The following is a 19,592-nucleotide window of genomic DNA, read 5'->3' as shown; positions in this document are numbered from 1 at the left end:
CGTGGAAAATTCTGAAAGAGATGGGAATACCAGACCACCTGACCTGCCTCTTGAAAAATCTGTATGCAGATCACGAAGCAACAGTTAGAGCTGGACATGAAACAACAGACTGGTTCTGAATAGGAAAAGGAGTACGTCAAGGCTGTATATTGTCACCCTACTTATTTAACTTATATGCAGAGCACATCATGAGAAATGCTGGGCTGAATGAAGCACAAGCTGGAATCAAGATTGCCGGGAGAAATATCAGTAATCTCAAATATGCAGATGACACCACCCTTATGGCAGAAAGTGAAAAAGAACTAAAGAACCTCATGATGAAAGTGAAAGAGGAGAGTGAAAAAGTTGACTTAAAGCTCAACATTCCGAAAACTAAGATTATGACATCCGGTCCCATCACTTCAAGGCAGATAGATGGGAAAACAGTGGAAACAGTGGCTGACTTTATTTTTGAGGGCTCCAAAATCATTGCAGATGGTGATTGCAGCCATGAAATTAAAAGACACTTACTCCTTGGAAAGTTATGACCAACCTAGATAGCATATTAAAAAGCAGAGACATTGTCACCAAAGGTCCATCTAGTCAAGGCTATGGATTTTTCAGTGGTCATGTATGGATGTGAGAGTGGACTATAAAGAAGCGCTTCTGAGTGCAGAAGAATTGATGCTTTTGAACTGTGGTGTTGGAGAAGACTCTTGAGGGTCCCTTGGACTGCAAGGAGATCCAACCAGTCCATCCTAAAGGAGATCAGTCCTGGGTGTTCATTGGAAGGATGAAGTTGAAACTCCAATACTTTGGCCACCTGATGTGAAGAGCTGACTCATTGGAAAAGACCCTGATGCTGGAAAAGATTGAGGGCAGGAGGGGAAGGGGACAACAGAGGATAAGATGTTTGGATGGCATTGCCGACTCAATGGACATGAGTTTGGGTAAACTCCGGGAGTTGGTGATAAGTCAGGGAGGCCTGGAGTGCTGCGGTTCATGGGGTCCGGAAGAGTCAGACACGACTGAGCGACTGAACTGAACTGTAATGTGTGTTTGTGGGGGAGAGTGAGAGACAGAGAAAGTTGGCCTTCTTGGTGGTGTCCTGAGGGATCACTGTGAAGGGATGATACTGAGAGCAGGCAATGGTTTATCCTACTTTAGGCATCCTTAAGCAGGTATCAGGCTCTTTTACAGTGATCTCTTTCACTGTTTTCTAACTTGAACAATGAAGAGAACACGGAGTTGTTATGTGTTTCTGGTGATTTAGCCAGGCATCTTGGCAATTTGCTGCTTTTTGGACATTTGCCCAGCTCTGTCTTCTGTATTTAGTTTGCCATCACTTTATAGGCAGTCAGACAAAAACAAGATAAGCACGGTGTGTGTAATGTAAAGGATAACAGTTGTGTATCCACCACTCAACCTAAGGCATAAAATGTCACAAGTACCTTGGAAGCCCCTATATGTTCTTTCTCTATGACCCCAGTGGCTACCCTGCCTCTTGTAATTATCCTCTTGGTTTCCAGTACACTTTTACCATAGTTGTGTGGGTCCCTCAATACATCTATGGCAAAAGTGTATGACAAAACAAGAGGATAATTACAAGATGCAGGGTCCCTCAATGGGGCTTCCTTGGTGGCTTAGGCAGTAAAGAATCTGCCTGAAATGTGGGAGACTAGGGTTTGATCCCTGGGTAGGAAGATCCCTTGGAGAAGGAAATGGCAGCCCAGTCCAGTATTCTTGCCTGGGAAATCTCATGGACAGAGGAGCCTGGTGGGCTACAGTCCATGGAGTTGCAAAGAGTCAGACATGATTTGGCGACTAACACACACACACATGGGTCCTTCAGTAGTACTTTGAATAATACAGTGTAATTTAATCTGTTTTAGACTTTTATATAAATGGGAGATTTTAGGACAACAAAAAATTTTTTTATCTCTTGGTCGTGCCAGTGAAAAATAGGAGGCTATTCTTATAACTTGACTTTGTTTTGAAGTAGGCTGAGTTGTCAACTTGATCCCTGACCAAACCATCAGTGGCCTATAACAAACAGTGTGGTCCTTGTGGCTCCTGTAACAAACAGTGGTCCTTTCATTGTTTCCCTGACATGTAGTGAAATGAGCCATGCCTGGCACAGACTAGTTGCTCAGTAAAATTTCTAAATGAATGAATTGTAGTAGCAAGGTCAGTGAACTTCACATGTTACAACTTCCATGTAGTTTGTTTTTGACATCTCTTTGCAACTGAACTGAATGTGGGCGTCCTAGCTGGGAAAGCTGTATCCCAATGTAAATTCATAATCTAGCATACAGATTAGTGGTTGAAATGTTTACACACCTGTCTGGTTCTGTCAGAAGTAGCTACACCTGTTATGAAAGGTGCAGTTAGCCCTGATCCTCTAGGGACTGAAAAGAGTTGGAGGGACTAGTTGGTCTTCAAGTGTGTATCAAACATCTGCTTTGGATCAGGTGCTGTTCATGGGGCATTCGAGACAGTGGTGTACCAGACAGACACGATCCTCTGTTGTGTGCTGGGGAGGACTGACATGAGAAATAAAATGCAGGTGTGGCGAGTGCTGTAAGGAGGGAGGAAGGATGCCATGGGACCATATACTGGGGGCCTCGCTTGTTTTGGAGAAAGGACCTGGGACTGGAGAGTAGAGATGGCATGGGATGGCCACATGTGGGTGATGGGAGAAAATCTTCGAGGCCACTGAAGTAGGCAGGGGCCAGATCTTGGAGGGACTTGAAAGCCACTGCAGTAGAATTCCTTTGAAGTGTTTTGGCTTTTTTTTCACACATTTAAAAAATTTTATTTATTTATTTTTGATTGCTCTGGGTCTTCATTCCTTTGCGAGGGCTTTTCTCTGCCTGCAGTGAGCGAGGGTTACTCTTCGTTGAGGTGCTCAGGCTTCTCATGGTGTGGACTTCTCTTGTTGTGGAGCGTGCGTTCTAGGGCAGGGGGGCTCAGTAGCTGCGGCTCCTGGGCTCTAGGGCACAGGCACTCCGGCTTAGCTGTCCACAGCATGTGGAAACTTCCCGGACCAGTGATGGACCTTGTGTCCCCTGCATTGGCCGATGGAGTCTCATCCGCTATACCACCAGGGAAGCCTTGGCGTGTTTGTAACAAGGATATGACATGCGCAGATACGCAGTTTGTACCACTCCAGCTGTAGGGTAGAAAACAGTGGCATGAGATGGTGGGATGTGGAGGAGCTTAGTGTTACGAGGAAGCTACTGAATATTAAATCCTATCTTTTGAAGCCTAGCTGTAAAGGGGAAATAAAATCGGTTTGAGATTTGTAACCAGGGCAAGATGATAATTTGCAACTTTATTAGTATAATTATGAGCCTTGTGTTCAAAACTGTTTATTTTCTGAGGTGAGATTTAAGGTTAAATGTAGCATCCTGCTTTGGTGAAACCACCCCCTTTCATCTCCATGTGCTTGGAATTGCTAAGAAGAACCAAGTGCTCTGGTTATTTTTAAATGGTTCCCTTTCCCCTCACCCTGCCAGAAGCCTGAGGGGATTTTTCTCTGATAATTACTGTGGCAACCGGGTAGAGTGTCTGGAGGAAAATCTCATAATGTTATGGGCTTCCCCCTTTGATGGGGCCCTCCCTGAGTTTCTGTCCACATAGAGCCTTCAGCAGTTTGTCAGTTACAGTTCACGTTTTCCTTCCTGGCACTGGCTGTGGGTTTATGTCCAGTTGAGCTGTGGCCCCTTGTATTTATCCAGCCGTCTCTCCATCCTTGGGGACAGTGGTTTGCCAGGTGTCCTCCCTTCTCTTATGGACTCAAGAAGAATTATTGATTTTTCAGTCTGTGCAGTTTTCCACTTGTTAGGACATAGTGGCAACTTTCATGCTCCTTCCAAGTGGATTCAGAGAATACAGTTTTCAATAATTATATTTGTTCATGAGTCTGTCCCTCTCCTCTCATTCTTTGAGGTAGCCTCATATTTGTAACTCTTGTGCTTGTGTGGTACCTGGCATGTAGTAGTGGTTGTGTTTAGTCACTAAGTTTTTTCCGACTCTTGCGACCCCATGGACTGTAGCCCTTTAGGCTCCTCTGTCCATGGAATTTCCCAGGCAAGAATACTGGTTTGGGTTGCCATTTCCTTCTCCAAGGGATCTTCCTGACCCAGTGATTGAACCTGCATCTCCTGCATTGGCAGGCAGATTCTTTACCACTGAGCCACCAAGGAAGCCCAGAGTGATGATTGCTGACTATTGTTTTTTTTTGCCTGACAGTGTAAAATTCCATGAAATTTTGCTATTGAACACTTTTGGGGGGCTAGGACCTGATACCAGTGTTGAGGTTCTAAGCTGTGGTACAGGCCTCCTCTGAAGTTGGTACAGAGCCTGGTACATAGTAGGTTCTGAATAAATATGGACTGAGTGAATATTAAGTGGATTCAGAGAGTATTTAAGCCCACAAAACCAGCCACATTGCATATTCTACAATTTTCCCTTAGTGAACAGTGTTTACCACCCCCTCCCCCATCTCAGTACTCTTTCTTTCACGTTTTGGATCTTTATGCATTTGTTTGTTTTTGGAAGTCATTTAGTCTCTGGAATGTTTGAGCTGGCAGTCGTGAATGTTTAGGGTGTCTATAGAATGGATTTTGTGCTGACTACACACCTGTATGTGTGTTCTTATGGTTTTTCTAAAGAAATCTTACTTCCTTAGTAGCTCTCCTAGTTATTTAGACTAAGATATTTTCTTTTTAATTAAGATAATTCACAATGTGTGTCCAAAATCCCCCTTTTAGCAGTGGACAGGGTTTTGCCATATTTGCTGCCCTGAATACAATGATCTATGTGAATATGAACAACTTTAATGTGAAAGAATTGAAGCCAATAAAAAATCTTCCATATCTTGGAAGCATGAATTTTGGAGAACTGCCCAATTTAATAGGTACGCTAAGTTCTGTGTTATCTTAAATTTCTAAACTTGATATTATCCTAAATATATAACCTAATGCACATGTGCTCAGTCACTCAGTCATGTTCGACTTGTTGTGCCCTCATGGACTGAAATCCACCAGACTCCTCTTTCCATGGAATTTTCCAGGCAAGAATATTGGAGTGGGTTTGCTCTTTCCTGCTCCAGGGATCTTCCTGACCCAGGGATCGAACCTCTGTCTCCTGCGTCTCCTGCATTGGCAGGCATATTCTTTACCACTGAACCACCTGGGAAGCCCCATACAGCTTAATAGATAACTTTAAATTCTGAAAATGTATTTGTTGTCTGACTGGATCAGAAATTGAAAAAATATATTTCTCAAGGTCACCAAGGCCATGTATGTTTTAATTTATATTTCATAGTAATTAAATGAAATAGGTTTTTTAGCTGCATTGCCACAAATTTTTTATTTTTAAGAGTGGAGTGTTGTTTTCTTATAATACATTTAACATTGAGGATGGTGATATATGTCCATGCATATACATGCGTAATTTTATAATACATTCCATTTTGTATTCTGACACTCAATCTTTCCCTTTCTGAAGACAGTTTTTCCAAATGTGGCCTTAAGCAGTGTTGTTGTTGCAGGAAGGGGGACCCCTTCCAGGGCCCAAAACTAGGGTCTTGTCTAACACTCGGAAATGAATTGTCTGAGGAGACACATGTGCTGAAAGAGCAAGAGATTTTATTGGGAAAGGGCACCCGGGTGGAGAGCAGTAGGGTAGGGGAACCCAGGAGAGCAGCTCTGTCACATGGCTTGCAGTCTCAGGTTTAATGGTGATGGGGTTGGTTTCCGGGTTGTCTTTAGCCAGTCTTTCTGACTCAGAGTCCTTCCTGGTGGTGTACGCCTTGTACAACCAAGATGGACGCCAGACAGAAGGATTCTGGGAGATGGTTGGACATGTGGTGTCTCCTTTTGACCTTTCCCTAACTCTTCCAGTTGGTGGAGGCTTATTGGTTCAGGGTTCCTTACCAGGACCTCCTGTCCTAAAACAACTCATGCAAATGGTTACTATGGTGCCTGGCCAGGGTGGGGGATTTCAGTCAGTGTGCTTCCCTTAATAAATGCCCCCTGAGAGACTTCATACTCAAGATACTTCTTGGGAATTGGGGCCGAGGTCTTTTTCTTCTATAACTTCTTCCTGCTGTACATGGGCATAGGTCTGCCTAGCAGAGCAGAAGTCTCTCTCTACCTGATCTAAGTCAAGGTATTTTTTTGCCTGAAACCAGTATTCACCCTTGTAATAACAGCACTTTAGTTTGAAACTAACTGTTGGCTCCTCTCAGAGATGAAATAGACAGGGGTCAAACAGGAGACCTAACAGATGGTCATCACTGGTCCCCAGAAACAGGAGACAACATTTGGGGTGAGGGCTGCAGGGTTTGTGACTTTTTTTTTTATTGGTTGGTCGTGAAGCAACAGAGCTGTGCTCCAGGAGTCTTGTGTTAAGTCTGAAATCACCATCCTCCACCTGGGTGGGGGCTCCAGTTCTGTAGAGGAACTCAAAGACATTGTTATGCATATTTCTTTGAGTAGGAACCGGGACCTTGTATGGAGGCTGTACCACCGTTTGATTGTTCCTCCTCTGTTTCTGTATCCCCTCCCTGCCCTGATTAGCAATTGTTTGAATCCACCTTTTGGAACTCAGGGAAGGTCAAGGAGGCTGAATGAAGCCTGTATCCTACAGACAAGAAATGGAGAACAGAGAACAGATCTGTACTCCAGAGCCCCACAGAGTTCTGCTCAGTTTTAATTTAGGGAACTAGACAACTATGACTCTGATAACTTCCTGTCACAATGGGGCATAGGACTGCCTCAGCTTGGAGGATAGACACTGAATTGGAAATATTACTGAGTTCCAAGTTCTGGATCTGAGTCTTGTATGATTAAAAACTCAACCCCTTGGTCTGCCATTTTGGTGTTAACAGACCCAATTAGAAGTAGTTGGAGGAATTTTAATAGACAAAATAAATCTCATTTCTTTTTAGAAGAATAGGCCTGAAACCCAGTCTGGACCTGGCACTTCAGGGAGACTTGTAGCCAGTTAGCCCGTTGCCTAGTTTTAAAAAAAGTAAGGTTGCAGTTACTAACTTCCAGCAGACATTGTTTTGAGAATGGTGGCATCCAAGCCTGACACGACTCAGAAAATACTCAAAAAGGTGTTTAGCAATACAAGGTCTAGTCTGAAAGTACACACATAGCGTCACCTGGTTATTTTCCAGGATGTCTGACTTTTAACTGTAAAATTTTCCTTAATAGCCAAGGCAGATGTCACCATTAATGACATCAATGTTTCTCTAGGTATGAGAAGATATAAGAATTGAAACTCATAATCTTCTCCTGAAAAGATCTAAACTATCTGAAGTTCTGTTCTGTCAGTTTTTCCCAGAGCACAGAGTGCCTCATTCCTGATTTTCACCCTGAACTTCTTTCAGGGGAGTTGAAGGTCATCAGTTGCAGTGGCCATGATTTAATCTTTGTAGACGTAGATGGCAAGTGTCAGTTTTCAGTTGGCAGAGCCCCTTTTTGCTCATAAACTTGACCATGATTTTGAGGGGGGCATTTCATGACCATTTTATCCCATGGTGCTGAGAATGTCCATTCTCAGGTTTGGCAAAGATTTTGTTGACAGGCCACTCAATGTGCTGTTACTGGACTAGGCCATAAAACAGTATCCAAAATTCTCTGGACCACCTGTCTTACTAGCCTCTTGGTCCAGGAAAACATTCCCTCTTGTTGCCTCTTCCCATATCTAGAGTTACACTGTTAGCATCATCAATCTCATATGGAACTATATATTATTCTATCAGAGGCCTCAGTCACACATTTGGCAGTGTAAGAGACAGCAATTTTGTAAAACAGGTGAAATACAAATAACATAGCCAGCAGTATTAGTAAAGTCACAAGTAAGACTTAAGAACTTCCATGAGATGTACCCCAGTATATCCCAGGTCATCTGACTTAGTCTACTCTGTAGAATCTTTATCTCCAGGGAAATTATATATTGGCACTATCTATGAGGCATATAGCCCAGTTTTCTAGTGTTACTAGACTGATTATCCTTAGTATGATTTAACTGTTTCCATCACAGAGGAGACTGTTAAACCTAAATTACCGTAGCCTGGTGTTATCTATATAAATCCATCCCATAATTGTGCGAGATTTTTTTCCTCCTTTGCTGAAACTTTGCTTGTTGCTCTGATTGAACTTGAGTAATAGAAGAAAGCTCAAATTTATGGCCAGAGTCAGAGCAGGCATTATTAATTGGCCCAGTGAGGGGATCCCATCTAGTAATATCACAGTGACCTGAATATGACTATATATTTTTTTTTTAAGTAAATTTTCTCAGGGCCAACCAGTTAGAGCCTTGTAGTAGAGAAATTTACCAAGATAACCCAAAACTAGACACAGGTAATTGGCCACAAATCCAATTGGTTTGATTTCTAAAACTAGCATAGGATCATAGGCCTATGATAGAAAAGCATTTGATTTATATGCAGAGGTCTAAGAAATCAAGAAAACTTTATAAATGATCATAAGAATCAGGTCCAGCATCTTGGGCAAGCTGTCTACCTCTGATGTCGTTGTCTTCTCATCCTGGTGTAGTGTAGTTTCTTCTCTGTTTGAACATCATTTTAAGGTGAGATCAGTTCAGCTGTCTTCTCTATAGACCAATCCAATGTAGGGGCCTTTGGAAGTGGGAATTAATCTAAGAGTTAATTTCCCTTCAGTTTCATTGTGCATGAACTAGCTAGTTAAGAGTACTTGATAAAAAAGTCCTTCCATTCAGGTTGGAGACAGTCCCTTAAATTATGTCTTTTTCCAGTTCTGGTGGCAGGTCATGAGGCATCTGATATTCATCCAAAGATAGATCACTGAGATAAGCTTCAGAAACAAACTTAGGGTGTTCTTTAAGAATTCAGTTAAATTTTACATTAATATCACGTAACAGCAAAGAACTATCCAAGAAATGAGTCTTACTAGATGCAGACCTCCATTAACAAACTGGGATTTAACATTTATTGAAACATCTTTTTCTCCCTAAAATTACCCTCAATTTTTTAATCAAATATAACCAAATTAAGGCTAGTTTGTTTGCAAAATAGATCTGTTCTCACTAATTTTGGTCTGATGATATAATCATAATTGGTCATAGACTTTATTTTGCTGAAACATATATAAAGTCTCAGACTGAACTTTTGAATTAAAACAGGGCTGGGAAACTCGCTCCAAAGACTGATCACAGATTTTGCCTAACAAATTTAGGTAAATTCTTCCCTTTTTAAGGTCTCCAAAATTCCTTGAGATTTTTGTACCTGTTAGTGAGATAACCTTCCTAACTCATTTGATAAACTTACTGGAAACCTAAGAGTTTCCAATTTCTGGAGGAGTCAGATAGAGAGAAAATATAATTGTTTTGTTTATAATGTATAATTTTACCAAAGTATTGTCATAATTAGTTTGAGAGGAAGCTTTTTCCTACTCCCGGAAAACATAAGATTCAAACCCATTTGAATCTTAGAAATCGTAAAAGATAGAAACCATAAAAGCTGTAAGCATATTCACTGGTTCATTCAGTCCTTTGTTAGCTTTTGTGAAGTCATCAGGTTTTTCATTAGAATACCAGGACATATAAGAATGTTAAGAGTTCCACATAATTTCTAGGATATCTATATTAGTAATATTTACCATACATTATAGCATGAGAGAATTTATTACTCATTTGATAATATTTTTCATGTAATTTAACCAACCAAATAAACTCAGTTTAATATCTCTCTTTGGGATGTTTCAGGGGCCCTCTGAAGCACCACAAAGTTAGCTAAAGGTCACAGGAACTTCAAAAGAATTTGATTAGGGAAGTTTTGTCAAAAAAATCAGTTAAAAGGGTTTAGGACATTTGGTCAGATTTAGTTAGTGTTGATGGGTGTATCTTCATGGCAAATAGATGGGGAAACAGTGGAAACAGTGGCTGACTTTATTTCTCTGGGGTCCAAGATTGCTTCAGATGGTGATTACAGCCATGAGATTAATAGATGCTTACTCCTTGGAAGGAAAGTTATGACCACCCTAGACAGCATATTAAAAAGCAGAGACATTACTTTGCCAACAAAGGTCTGTCTAGTCAAGGCTATGGTTTTTCCAGTGGTCATGTATGGATGTGAGAGTTGGACTATACAGAAAGCTGAGTGCTGAAGAATTGATGCTTTTGAACTGTGGTGTTGGAAAAGACTCTTGAGAGTCCCTTGGACTGCAAGGAGATCCAACCAGTCCATCCTAAATGAGATCAGTCCTGAATATTCATTGGAAGGACTGATGTTGAAGCTGAAACTCCAATACTTTGGCCACCTGATGTGAAGAGCTGACTCATTGGAAAAGACCCTGATGCTGGGAAAGATTGAGGGCAGGAGGAGAAGGGGACGACAGAGGATGAGATGGTTGGATGGCATCACTGACTTGATGGACATGGGTTTGGGTAGACTCCGGGAGTTGTTGATGGACAGAGAGGCCTGGTGTGCTATGGTTCATGGGGTCACAAAGAGTCAGACATGACTAAGCAACTTTATTGAACTGAGCATAAATACCAGTGATAATTTTTAAAACCCTTGAGTTCTTAAAACATTTTTGGATGGCACCAAACATTATTCATTTGTCGTTCCAATTTCTTTAGTTTTTCTGTAAAAGGAAATCAGTGTTTAGTAGTAAATGTTTCAAAATCTTATTTTATTTGAAGTGACCTAACTATTCAATAGACTTCCAACACTTAGTTTAGTGCAACCCTTAGAAATTCAAGTTACCCCAATCTGGAGAGACTATTTTAAACAGATATTCCTATAGCATAATTATTCTTTTTTTTTTTTTAATATTATTTTATTAGTTGGAGGCCAATCACTTCACAACATTTCAGTGGGTTTTGTCATACATTGACATGAATAGCATAATTATTCTTAATAGAGCTTATCTAAAAGCTCATGTCTCATTTTTTTTAGAAGTTTCTTCACTCGAGGTAATTTCCTTGTTGACAAACTTGTAACAGATACAATAATATTTAACTTATATTAAACCTAGGTACAATGAAAACATTCTACTTAATGTTAATTATTCTAAGACATGTCTATATTAGATAGGCCAACAAACAAACGTTAATATCAGGTATTTAATACTGAATATTTACCAGTTCACATGAACTTGGAATTTATTGTTTAATTTAGAATTATTTGATTTGTAAGTTCTTACCTTTCTTTAAGCCATTAAAAAGAGCTCATTTATAAGTTAATCTCAAAAATATTATCCAGAGACAAAGACATACTGAGACATATTTAGACAGACACAACACAAGATCTAGCTTCATTTTCTAAGTTTGGTCATGAATTGGATATTACAATATAAAATTTTCTAGTTCATAAAAAACAGTTGGAGTAAATAAAAGTTTAAAAGGTTTTTTCCCATTTTTTCTCAGTCTGAGGAGTTAGAGATGGTCTAGATAAGTGCCTGAGAGCCCTGGTCTCAAGGCACAGGGAAAGAAAATCAGCTTCTAACAAAATGGCAGCAGGCCTAAACCAAATGGTGGCCAGACAAAGCAAAATGGCCATCAGAAATCACAACACAGCACACAGAGTTAAAACACACATATAAACCTGGCAGTCCTCGTCAGACACTGCCTTAAATACAAGAATACAGTCTCTCAGAAAACCTCCATAACACAGAACTTCAGATCCAAATACTGATAGAATAAAGGAAAATATCTCAGGTCTTCAAAGATTTCAAAGGGAGGAAAGGAAGCCAGGTTGAAAGAAGAAGGGGGAGGAGGCAGGAGAGGGGGGGCCAAAGGGGTGGCCTTACAGACATCTCCTGCCATCTGCAGATAACCCAGGTGTTACGGGACTTTACCCTGGGCCTCCAGGGAATGGAGGACTGAAACTCAGCCCTGCCAGAAACCAGACAGACCTGAACCAGAATTCGAGTTCTCTGCCAAGAGGAGGTGATCCGTCTCCAATCCTCAGCTCAGGCTGAGGCCCTTTGACCAGATTCCTGCTCCAGGACTAGGGGACTAGAAAAAAGAGGAAGGATAGGAAAGGTTAAGGAGAGGAAAGAGAGAGGGAAGGGGAGGGAGGTCAATCAAGTCTCTTGCTCTTTACCTGTCGGGGTACTCTGGCCAGTTGTCCATGTCAGGAGGAGACCAGGGACAAAAGGGTCCCAGTTGTGGCCGCTGGGTCTGGTCCATTGGCAGGCAAACTGGCCCCTGAGTACCCCGAGAGTCAGGATGTTAGTCGCAGTGAAGAAGAGTCCCACCAGAGTCGCCATTTGCTGCAGGAAGGGGGACCCCTTCCAGGGCCCAAAACTGGGTTCTTGTCTAACACTCGGAAACGAATTGTCCCAGGAGACACATGTGCTGACAGAGCAAGAGATTTTATTGGGAAAGAGCAGTAGGGTAGGGGAACCCAGGAGAGCACCTCTGTCACCTGGCTTGCAGTCTCAGGTTTATGGTGATGAATAGTAATTAGTTTCCGGGTTGTCTTTAGCCAGTCTTTCTGACTCAGAGTCCTTCCTGGTGGTGTACGCCTTGTACAACCAAGATGGACGCCAGACAGAAGGATTCTGGGAGATGGTTGGACATGTGGTGTCTCCTTTTGACCTTTCCCTAACTCTTCCAGTTGGTGGAGGCTTATTAGTTCCCTGTTCCTTACCAGGACCTCCTGTCCTAAAACAACTCATGCAAATGGTTACTATGGTGCCTGGTTTCAGTGTGCGTCCCTTAACAGTGATATGGTCAATCTCATAAACACATAATTAGGTGTTCTTTCTTTTTTGGTTGTTGTGTCACTTAAAAAATGCAAAGCTGTTGGCCTTCATTTGTAAAGTTCATTTTTAAAAGCTTCCTGGTGGTTTATGGTTTATTTTAGTGAGCATGTGTGTGCATGTGTATGCACAAAGGATGCAAAAACTGTAAGAGAGCATATGTGTATCTACAGCTTTTCTTTGAAATACTGCTTGAGAAATTGGCTCAGGTCTATGTTTTAGCCAAACATGCTGCATTAGCGTTTAATGATACTGCTTTCTCTTCCAAGGGAACTGACAAGGGCAGATGAAGGTCCTGTTTTCTGGAATGGGCCTGTCTTCTGACCAGCGTTTCATTTCAGATTGCTGTTGTAGGGAGGTATTCATTCAAATGCAAATTCGTTGTTAAATTCATTTTGCTCTGGCTGCTGTTGGCTTTTCCTGATTTTTCACGCGGCGGGGGAGGGGTATTGAGAAACTCAGAGGAAGTTTGATTTTGTAACAGATTAGAGGGCATGTTGTCCGTCCTGCTCCAGGGGAGAGCCAAGGATGCCAAAAATACTTGGGAAGGGATGCTGCCCTTAGAGCTTTCTCTTCATTAGTAAATTGGATTAAGATGGTTCTGGAAGCCTTCCACAGAGTTATTTTGAACTTGAGTTGCACAGTTGATGATGGGTCAGCTCAAGGTACTCTCTCAAGGGCCAGAATGTCATCTAATGTTGCTTCTGCAGGCCTGTCTGTGCTGGGATTATTGTCACAGCCTCCTTTGCTTTCATCACGCCAACCCCATCCAAATTTCACATTGCCGTGGGCACGTGACTTGTGTCACGTGACAAAAGGCCCTGCACTTAGTGCAATGTTCTGCTGTCACCATCTTGAAATTTTAAATTTTTGAACCAGGAGGCTCCGTATTTTCATTTTGTCCCGGGCCCTTGGTAATCGCTTTTAGCTATGAGAATGCCATTTCTGAAGCTACCTGTTTCCTTTAATCCTTCAAAGCCCATGCTGCTTTTCTGGCCTGTCTAGTGCTCTCTGTCTCATGATGTGCTTATTTTCAGATGTTACTAATTGAAGTTCCTCCAGGTATGCCAAGCAGCTCCATGCCTCTGCAACATTGGCTCCTAGTATTTCCTTCTCCTCATTTTTCCTCCCCTACGTGGCTCTTCTCTATTCATAGTTTGAAATGCTGAGGAAATGAGACTGAGCTGTGAAACCCTATGTGGTCATCTCACCTAGTTAGTACTGATCCCACTTTGTCCATATCTCCCTTGAAAAGCTGATACCTGGCAAGGTTGGGCTATATTTGACATTGGGGTAATGGTTTTGTAATAACTTTAAGGCTGGTCAGATTGATTCTTGCCTGGGGAAAAGAATTCTCTATAATCTTCAATGTATTCATTCATTCATGCAACAAATTTTAATGGAGCTTCTATGCATGCCAGACCATATTGTAAGCACTCAAGACATGGCAGTGAGCAAAGTATTATTATTTTTCCCAATGAGCTAATTATATTCTAGTCTGGGGGAGCAGAAAGTGAATTCACTAATATATCAGTATATAATATGTAAAGCCTGTAGTTTTGGAAAAGAATGCACTGTAGGATGAGAGTAGAGGGGGATTGGGACTTGTGTGTCTGTGCTTCTGCTGTTTGGATAGGGTGGGAGGCCTCTCTGAGGTGATACTCAATCAGAGACCTGAATGCTGAGAGGACTTGACCTTTTGAAATTTTGGGGGAGTCTTCCTGGCAGAGGGAAGACCAAATGCAGAGGTCCTGCAGTGGACACATGCTTGTGATCTTCAGGAAAGTGCAAGGATACTGTTGTGTCCATCTGGATTAGGATGGGTAGTGAAGAGAGAAGTGGGAGATGGGGTCAGAGAACTTGGAGACCAAGGGGAGGACTTGGCTTATACTCTCAATGAGATGGGAAGTCATAGGAGGGGCATAATGGGCTTTAAAGGGGTCACTCTGTATTTATGCAGAGGAGTCAGGTCACATGCTGCTGAGAAGTCAAGTAAGCAAAGAATTGAGAATTGACTGCTTAGGTAGTCTAATTATTCTTTTGATTGACTCATATGTGCAAGAACCCAAAAGCACTCTTGTTTTGTAGCCAGTCAAGGATTGGTATGGGTAGAGGACTCGCTTTGATCTTAGCTATGGGATTCTTTATCAGCTCTCTCCTCTTCACTGTATAAAGATTTCTAACTTAGGCTTTGGAGTTTGTCTCATTGCTTCCTTCCTTTTCCTCCACTTTCTGATAAGCTGCGGGCTCTTGTTAACTACCAGGGCAGTCCAGGGCCTTCAGTGTGTTTCACAGTGGCGCAGACTATTCTGCAGGACCACAACTTGTTCTAGTTTGTTCAGCAGTTACTGTGGTGCTGTTGTGTTTTGATCGATTGTCCTGGATATGAGAGACACGTGGAAGTATAATATTAAGATTTCCGTGTTCAGCTAGGTGTAGAGAATGGGAGAGGAACTTCCTTGGTGGTCCAGCAACTGACCCCACACTCCCAATGCAGGGAGCCCAGGTTCGAACCCTGGTCAGGGAACTAGATCCCACTATTTGGCACAGCCAAATAAATAAATATTTTTAAAAAACCACCAACAACAAGAGAAATCAAGAAAATCAAGACAAGTGGTGCTTAATCTTAGATGATATCTGAGGAGAGTACAGTAGTGCCCCCCTGTCTGTGGGGAATGCATTCCAGGATCCCCATTTGATGTGTAAAACCAAAGTACTGAACCCTATAGATGCTATGTTTTTTCTCTATACATACATACATACATACTTACCTAGGATAAAGTAATTTTGATAAAGTAATTTAATGGTAATTAATAAATTAGGCACAGTAGGAGATTAACTGCAATAACTAATAATAAAATATCAAACCAGTCAATCCTAAAAGAAATCAGTCCTGAATATTCGTTGGAAGGACTGATGCTGAAATTGAAACTCCAATACTTTGGCCACCTAATGTGATGAACTGACTCATTAGAAAAGATCCTGATGTTGGCAAAGATTGAAGGCAAGAGGAGAAGGGGATGACAATTAGATGATTGGATGGCATCACCGACTCGATGGACATGAGTTTGAGCAAGCTCCGGGAATTGGTGATGGACAGGGAAGCCTGATGTGCTGCAATCCATGGAGTCGTAAAGAGTCAGATGTGATTGAGCAACTGAACTGAACTGAATAAGATAGAACAGTTATAACAACATACTCTAGTAAAAGTTAGGTGAATGTGGCTCCTCAGATTTAGTGCTTTTTTCATCTTAACTAAACCCTTAGGCACTGTGTTCATTACTTCTGAAGTTTGAGGTGCAGCAGCAAAACTGAGCAGGAATTTCCTTTTTCTTCACAGCTTCATGGATAGATTTGCTCTTACCATGTACCTTAGCAGCCTCAGCATACAATATTTTTCTTTCCTCAAGTTGAACTTTTACCTTTTTACTTAAAAGAAACTCTGTTTATGGTTTCTCTTTGGCACATCTGAATGGCCAGCATCACTGTTCTTGCACTTTGAGTTATTATTATGTGAAATAAGGTCAGTGCACAACAGTGTGTACCAAGATAGCTACTAAGTGACTAACAGGTGGGATACTGTAGATGAAGGGATGATTTGCATCCCAGGCAGGATGGAGCAGAATGGCAAGAGATGTCATCGTTCTGCTCAGAACGGTGCCCAATTTAAAACTTATCAGTTGCTTATTTCTGGAATTTTCCATTCAATATTTTTCAGACCATGATTGACTTTGGATAATTGAATCCAGGGAATCTGTTGATAGGGGAGGACTCTGTTACTGATGAGGCAGGAAGCTTCCAAGACAAGAACAGAGTGGGAGAGTAATAAGTTTGAGGTGTCAGCGGAGGTACATTTTGAGCCATTTAGGAGATAACCAGAGGTCTTAGAGGTATCATTTTGGACAGTGTTCTTCATTAAATTACTGAATTCAAATGTACTGCAGTACCATAACTCTTCCGTCTGTAGGGGCCTGAAACATGAATTAAGCCCAATCCAGTTTTCAAAATCCCTCTATAATATCCCTTCTCTGAGTCTCCATTCAAATATTTCCTCAGGCAACTTTTCCTGCCCATTTGCAATTCCCACTAGTACTAATTCTAAGCCCTGGGGATTAAATAAGATAATGCCTTTTCCATCTGTCCAGAATCAGGTTATGGGTCAGTTGTTATCATGTCCTTCTCTGGGTCTTCTCTTTTCTGTACAAGATAATTCCTCCTCATTAACCGTTTTCTCATGGGATGTTTTAAACCAGTTCACATCTTGGTCTCTCACCTTGGACGACGTATATTTGTTGTTTGCTTGTACCTTAATGTTTGGTGGATGAGACTGAGAACAGGACTCTGGGACTGGCCTGACCATCACAGAGTAAGCTTCTCAGTTGCTCTGAGCATTCTGTCTGACAGTGATTTTTCAGATGTAAACGTGTTTCTTACAGGTATTACCCAAGAAAACTGAAAGCGTATATTCACACAGAAACTTGCACATGAATGTATGTTGCAGCATTATTCAAAATAGCCCCAAAGTGAAAACAACCCCAATGCCTGATAACTGATGTATATATAAACAACATGTGGTATGTCCACACAATAGAATCATAATATTCAGCCTTGAAAATGAAGTACTGATATGGTACAACATGGATGAACCTTGAAAACATGCTAAGTAAAGGAACCAGACACAAAAAAACTACACTGTGTATACTTCCATTTATGTGAAATGTGCAGTATAGGCAAACTATAAAGACCAAAAGTAGATTAGTAGTTGCCAGTACCTAGAGGGAGGAAGGGAATGGGAGTGACCGCTAGTGGGTATGGGGTTTCTTCCTGGGGTAATATAAATGTTCTGAAATTGGGTAGTGGTGATGCTTGCACACCATGGGGAAGGTATTAAAAGCCACTCAATTGCACACTTTAAAATGGTGAATGTTACAGTGTGTGACTTGTAATGATATGGTGTGTGACTTGTATCTCAATAAAGCTGTCCTAAAAAAAATACAAGTTTTACCTCCTGTCTGAAGGTGAGGATCTTATGAAGAATCAATGAAATAACACAAATAAAATGTTTAAAGCACAGCACCTCCTAGTTTGTACTCCAGTTAAAGATTCTTATTGTTGCTCTCAGGTAAAGTCATACTGCTTAAATATTGATTGGTAAGCCGCAACTTTCAGCCACTGCTACATTTGTAGACTATTACCTGTTAAGTAGTATGCAGTCAATAAATCCTTATCGAATGAATGTGTTTTGTGCACATTCATATTTAGCCACTCATATGTTCTTTTTCTTGCAGTGCATTTCTGAATCCATATCATTGGGCCTAACGTTGGGCTCTTTGCCCAGTGGTAGTAATCGAGTTGATAGGGAACTCGTCACAGCCCATTTTTCAGTGTGGAAGGTGAAGTTGGAAGTATAGATTCAGTCTGGGAAAGGAAGGTCTCTAGCTTATTAAATATAAGCAGATGGTTGGGACAAAATGATTTTTAACCTTTTTTCCCCCAGTAATATAATTCTGCTCTGTGTTTTTATAAGAACTTAATTGGCCTGTCAAGGATGCGTTTCTAATGGTTCATTATCAGATTGCTAGAGAGCTGAGGACTTCATCTGGATTAAAAAAAAATTCAGTTCCTAGAAATTTAACAGATGTTCTCCTGAACCCAACTGACAATTGCCATGTATAACAAATTGTTATTTTAAATTATGATAGAAGCATTTTTTTCTTGGGAAAAAAAATTGAAATTCACGTCTTTTCTTGAACTTGGCATTCCTCTAAAACCACTGAGTTGCTTCTACAACTGCGTCAGCAAGGTGCCATCTGCTTAACCGAGGCTCGTGAGAAGAAAGAAACCCATTGTTGTTTGTATCATCCAGCACTTTTTCTAGGAGAATAGTGGAAATTTTCCCCTTTGGATTCTGAGGAACGCTTGACTCTCTCAGCTTCCTTTAGTCTTCCTGTACCGTGAATTGTGAAGTCCATCCTATTTCCTTGTTACCGGAAACTGGTGGGAGGCTTGGGTCCAGCGTGTGGCTCTCTGCTCACAAGCAGAGTGGACTTCGCTCCTCTCCTGGCCTTTATTGTATTCCGCTCTCCCTCTAGACTCCAGCCCTATTTCCTGCTCTGAGTTTCTCTTTGCCCTAATTTATATTTCCTTTCATTTTTATTTCTGTCTGTGTATATCTTCAAGAGATGCTCTTCTAATTCTTTGGCAGACAACTGGGAGACAGTGTCAACCATTATTGAAGCCAATTTTAAAAATACTACTCTTTAAAAACCTTTCCCCCCAGGACATCAGGCAGGAATGGAAGGAAAAGCAAAACTGTCGGGAGAGAGTTGGTAAGCATTTTTTTTTCTCCCAGAAGCTTATTTTGAACGTTTCTTTTTCCTGTCTTTTTAATAGAAGTTGGTGATATGGCAAAGCAATACATAGAGAAAGGCCTTTTGGTTCCCGATCATGTGATCACACGCCTCATGCTGTCGGAGCTGGAGAACAGGCGCGCCGAGCACTGGCTGCTTGATGGTGAGTTGAATCTAGGGGTCCACCCGGCTTCTGCTAGTAGTGGGTCATGGTCTCCTTGAACACTTCCATAATTTCTTAGAGATTGCAAAGTGCCTTTTTTTCCCCAGTCATTTCTTTAGACATATTCCAATTTGGCAACATAATTAAAAAACCCATGTGGTGAAGCCTTTTAATTCCTTTGTCTGCAGACTACCATCCCTAAAGCCATCAACTTGAAGCAAACCTTAATTGAATTCCCATTATTGTTCCAGTTTTGATGGTGCTTTTTGTTTCCATGACTAAGTCGTCATAAGTATGACTCATCTTAAATCAGGGGTTCTTTCATTCAAA

The 19,592-nt window shown here is 41.3% G+C and overlaps 1 protein-coding gene across 2 annotated transcripts in view; it reads left to right on the top strand.

Annotated features, from left to right (window-relative positions):
• Window positions 1–19,592, top strand: part of AK4 (adenylate kinase 4) — an 83,502-nt gene that overhangs the window by 33,004 nt on the left and 30,906 nt on the right. For both annotated transcript variants that reach the window (XM_065911505.1, XM_065911496.1), the window contains exon 3: window positions 19,143–19,262. In XM_065911505.1, coding sequence (XP_065767577.1) covers window positions 19,143–19,262 — 120 coding nt within the window. The remainder of the gene's footprint in view (window positions 1–19,142; window positions 19,263–19,592) is intronic.

This window comes from Muntiacus reevesi, chromosome 1, assembly GCF_963930625.1.
Source record: "Muntiacus reevesi chromosome 1, mMunRee1.1, whole genome shotgun sequence".
Lineage (NCBI taxonomy): Eukaryota > Metazoa > Chordata > Mammalia > Artiodactyla > Cervidae > Muntiacus > Muntiacus reevesi.
The sequence above is the reverse complement of the archived record's forward strand: the minus strand, read 5'-3'. Positions and strand labels throughout refer to the sequence as shown.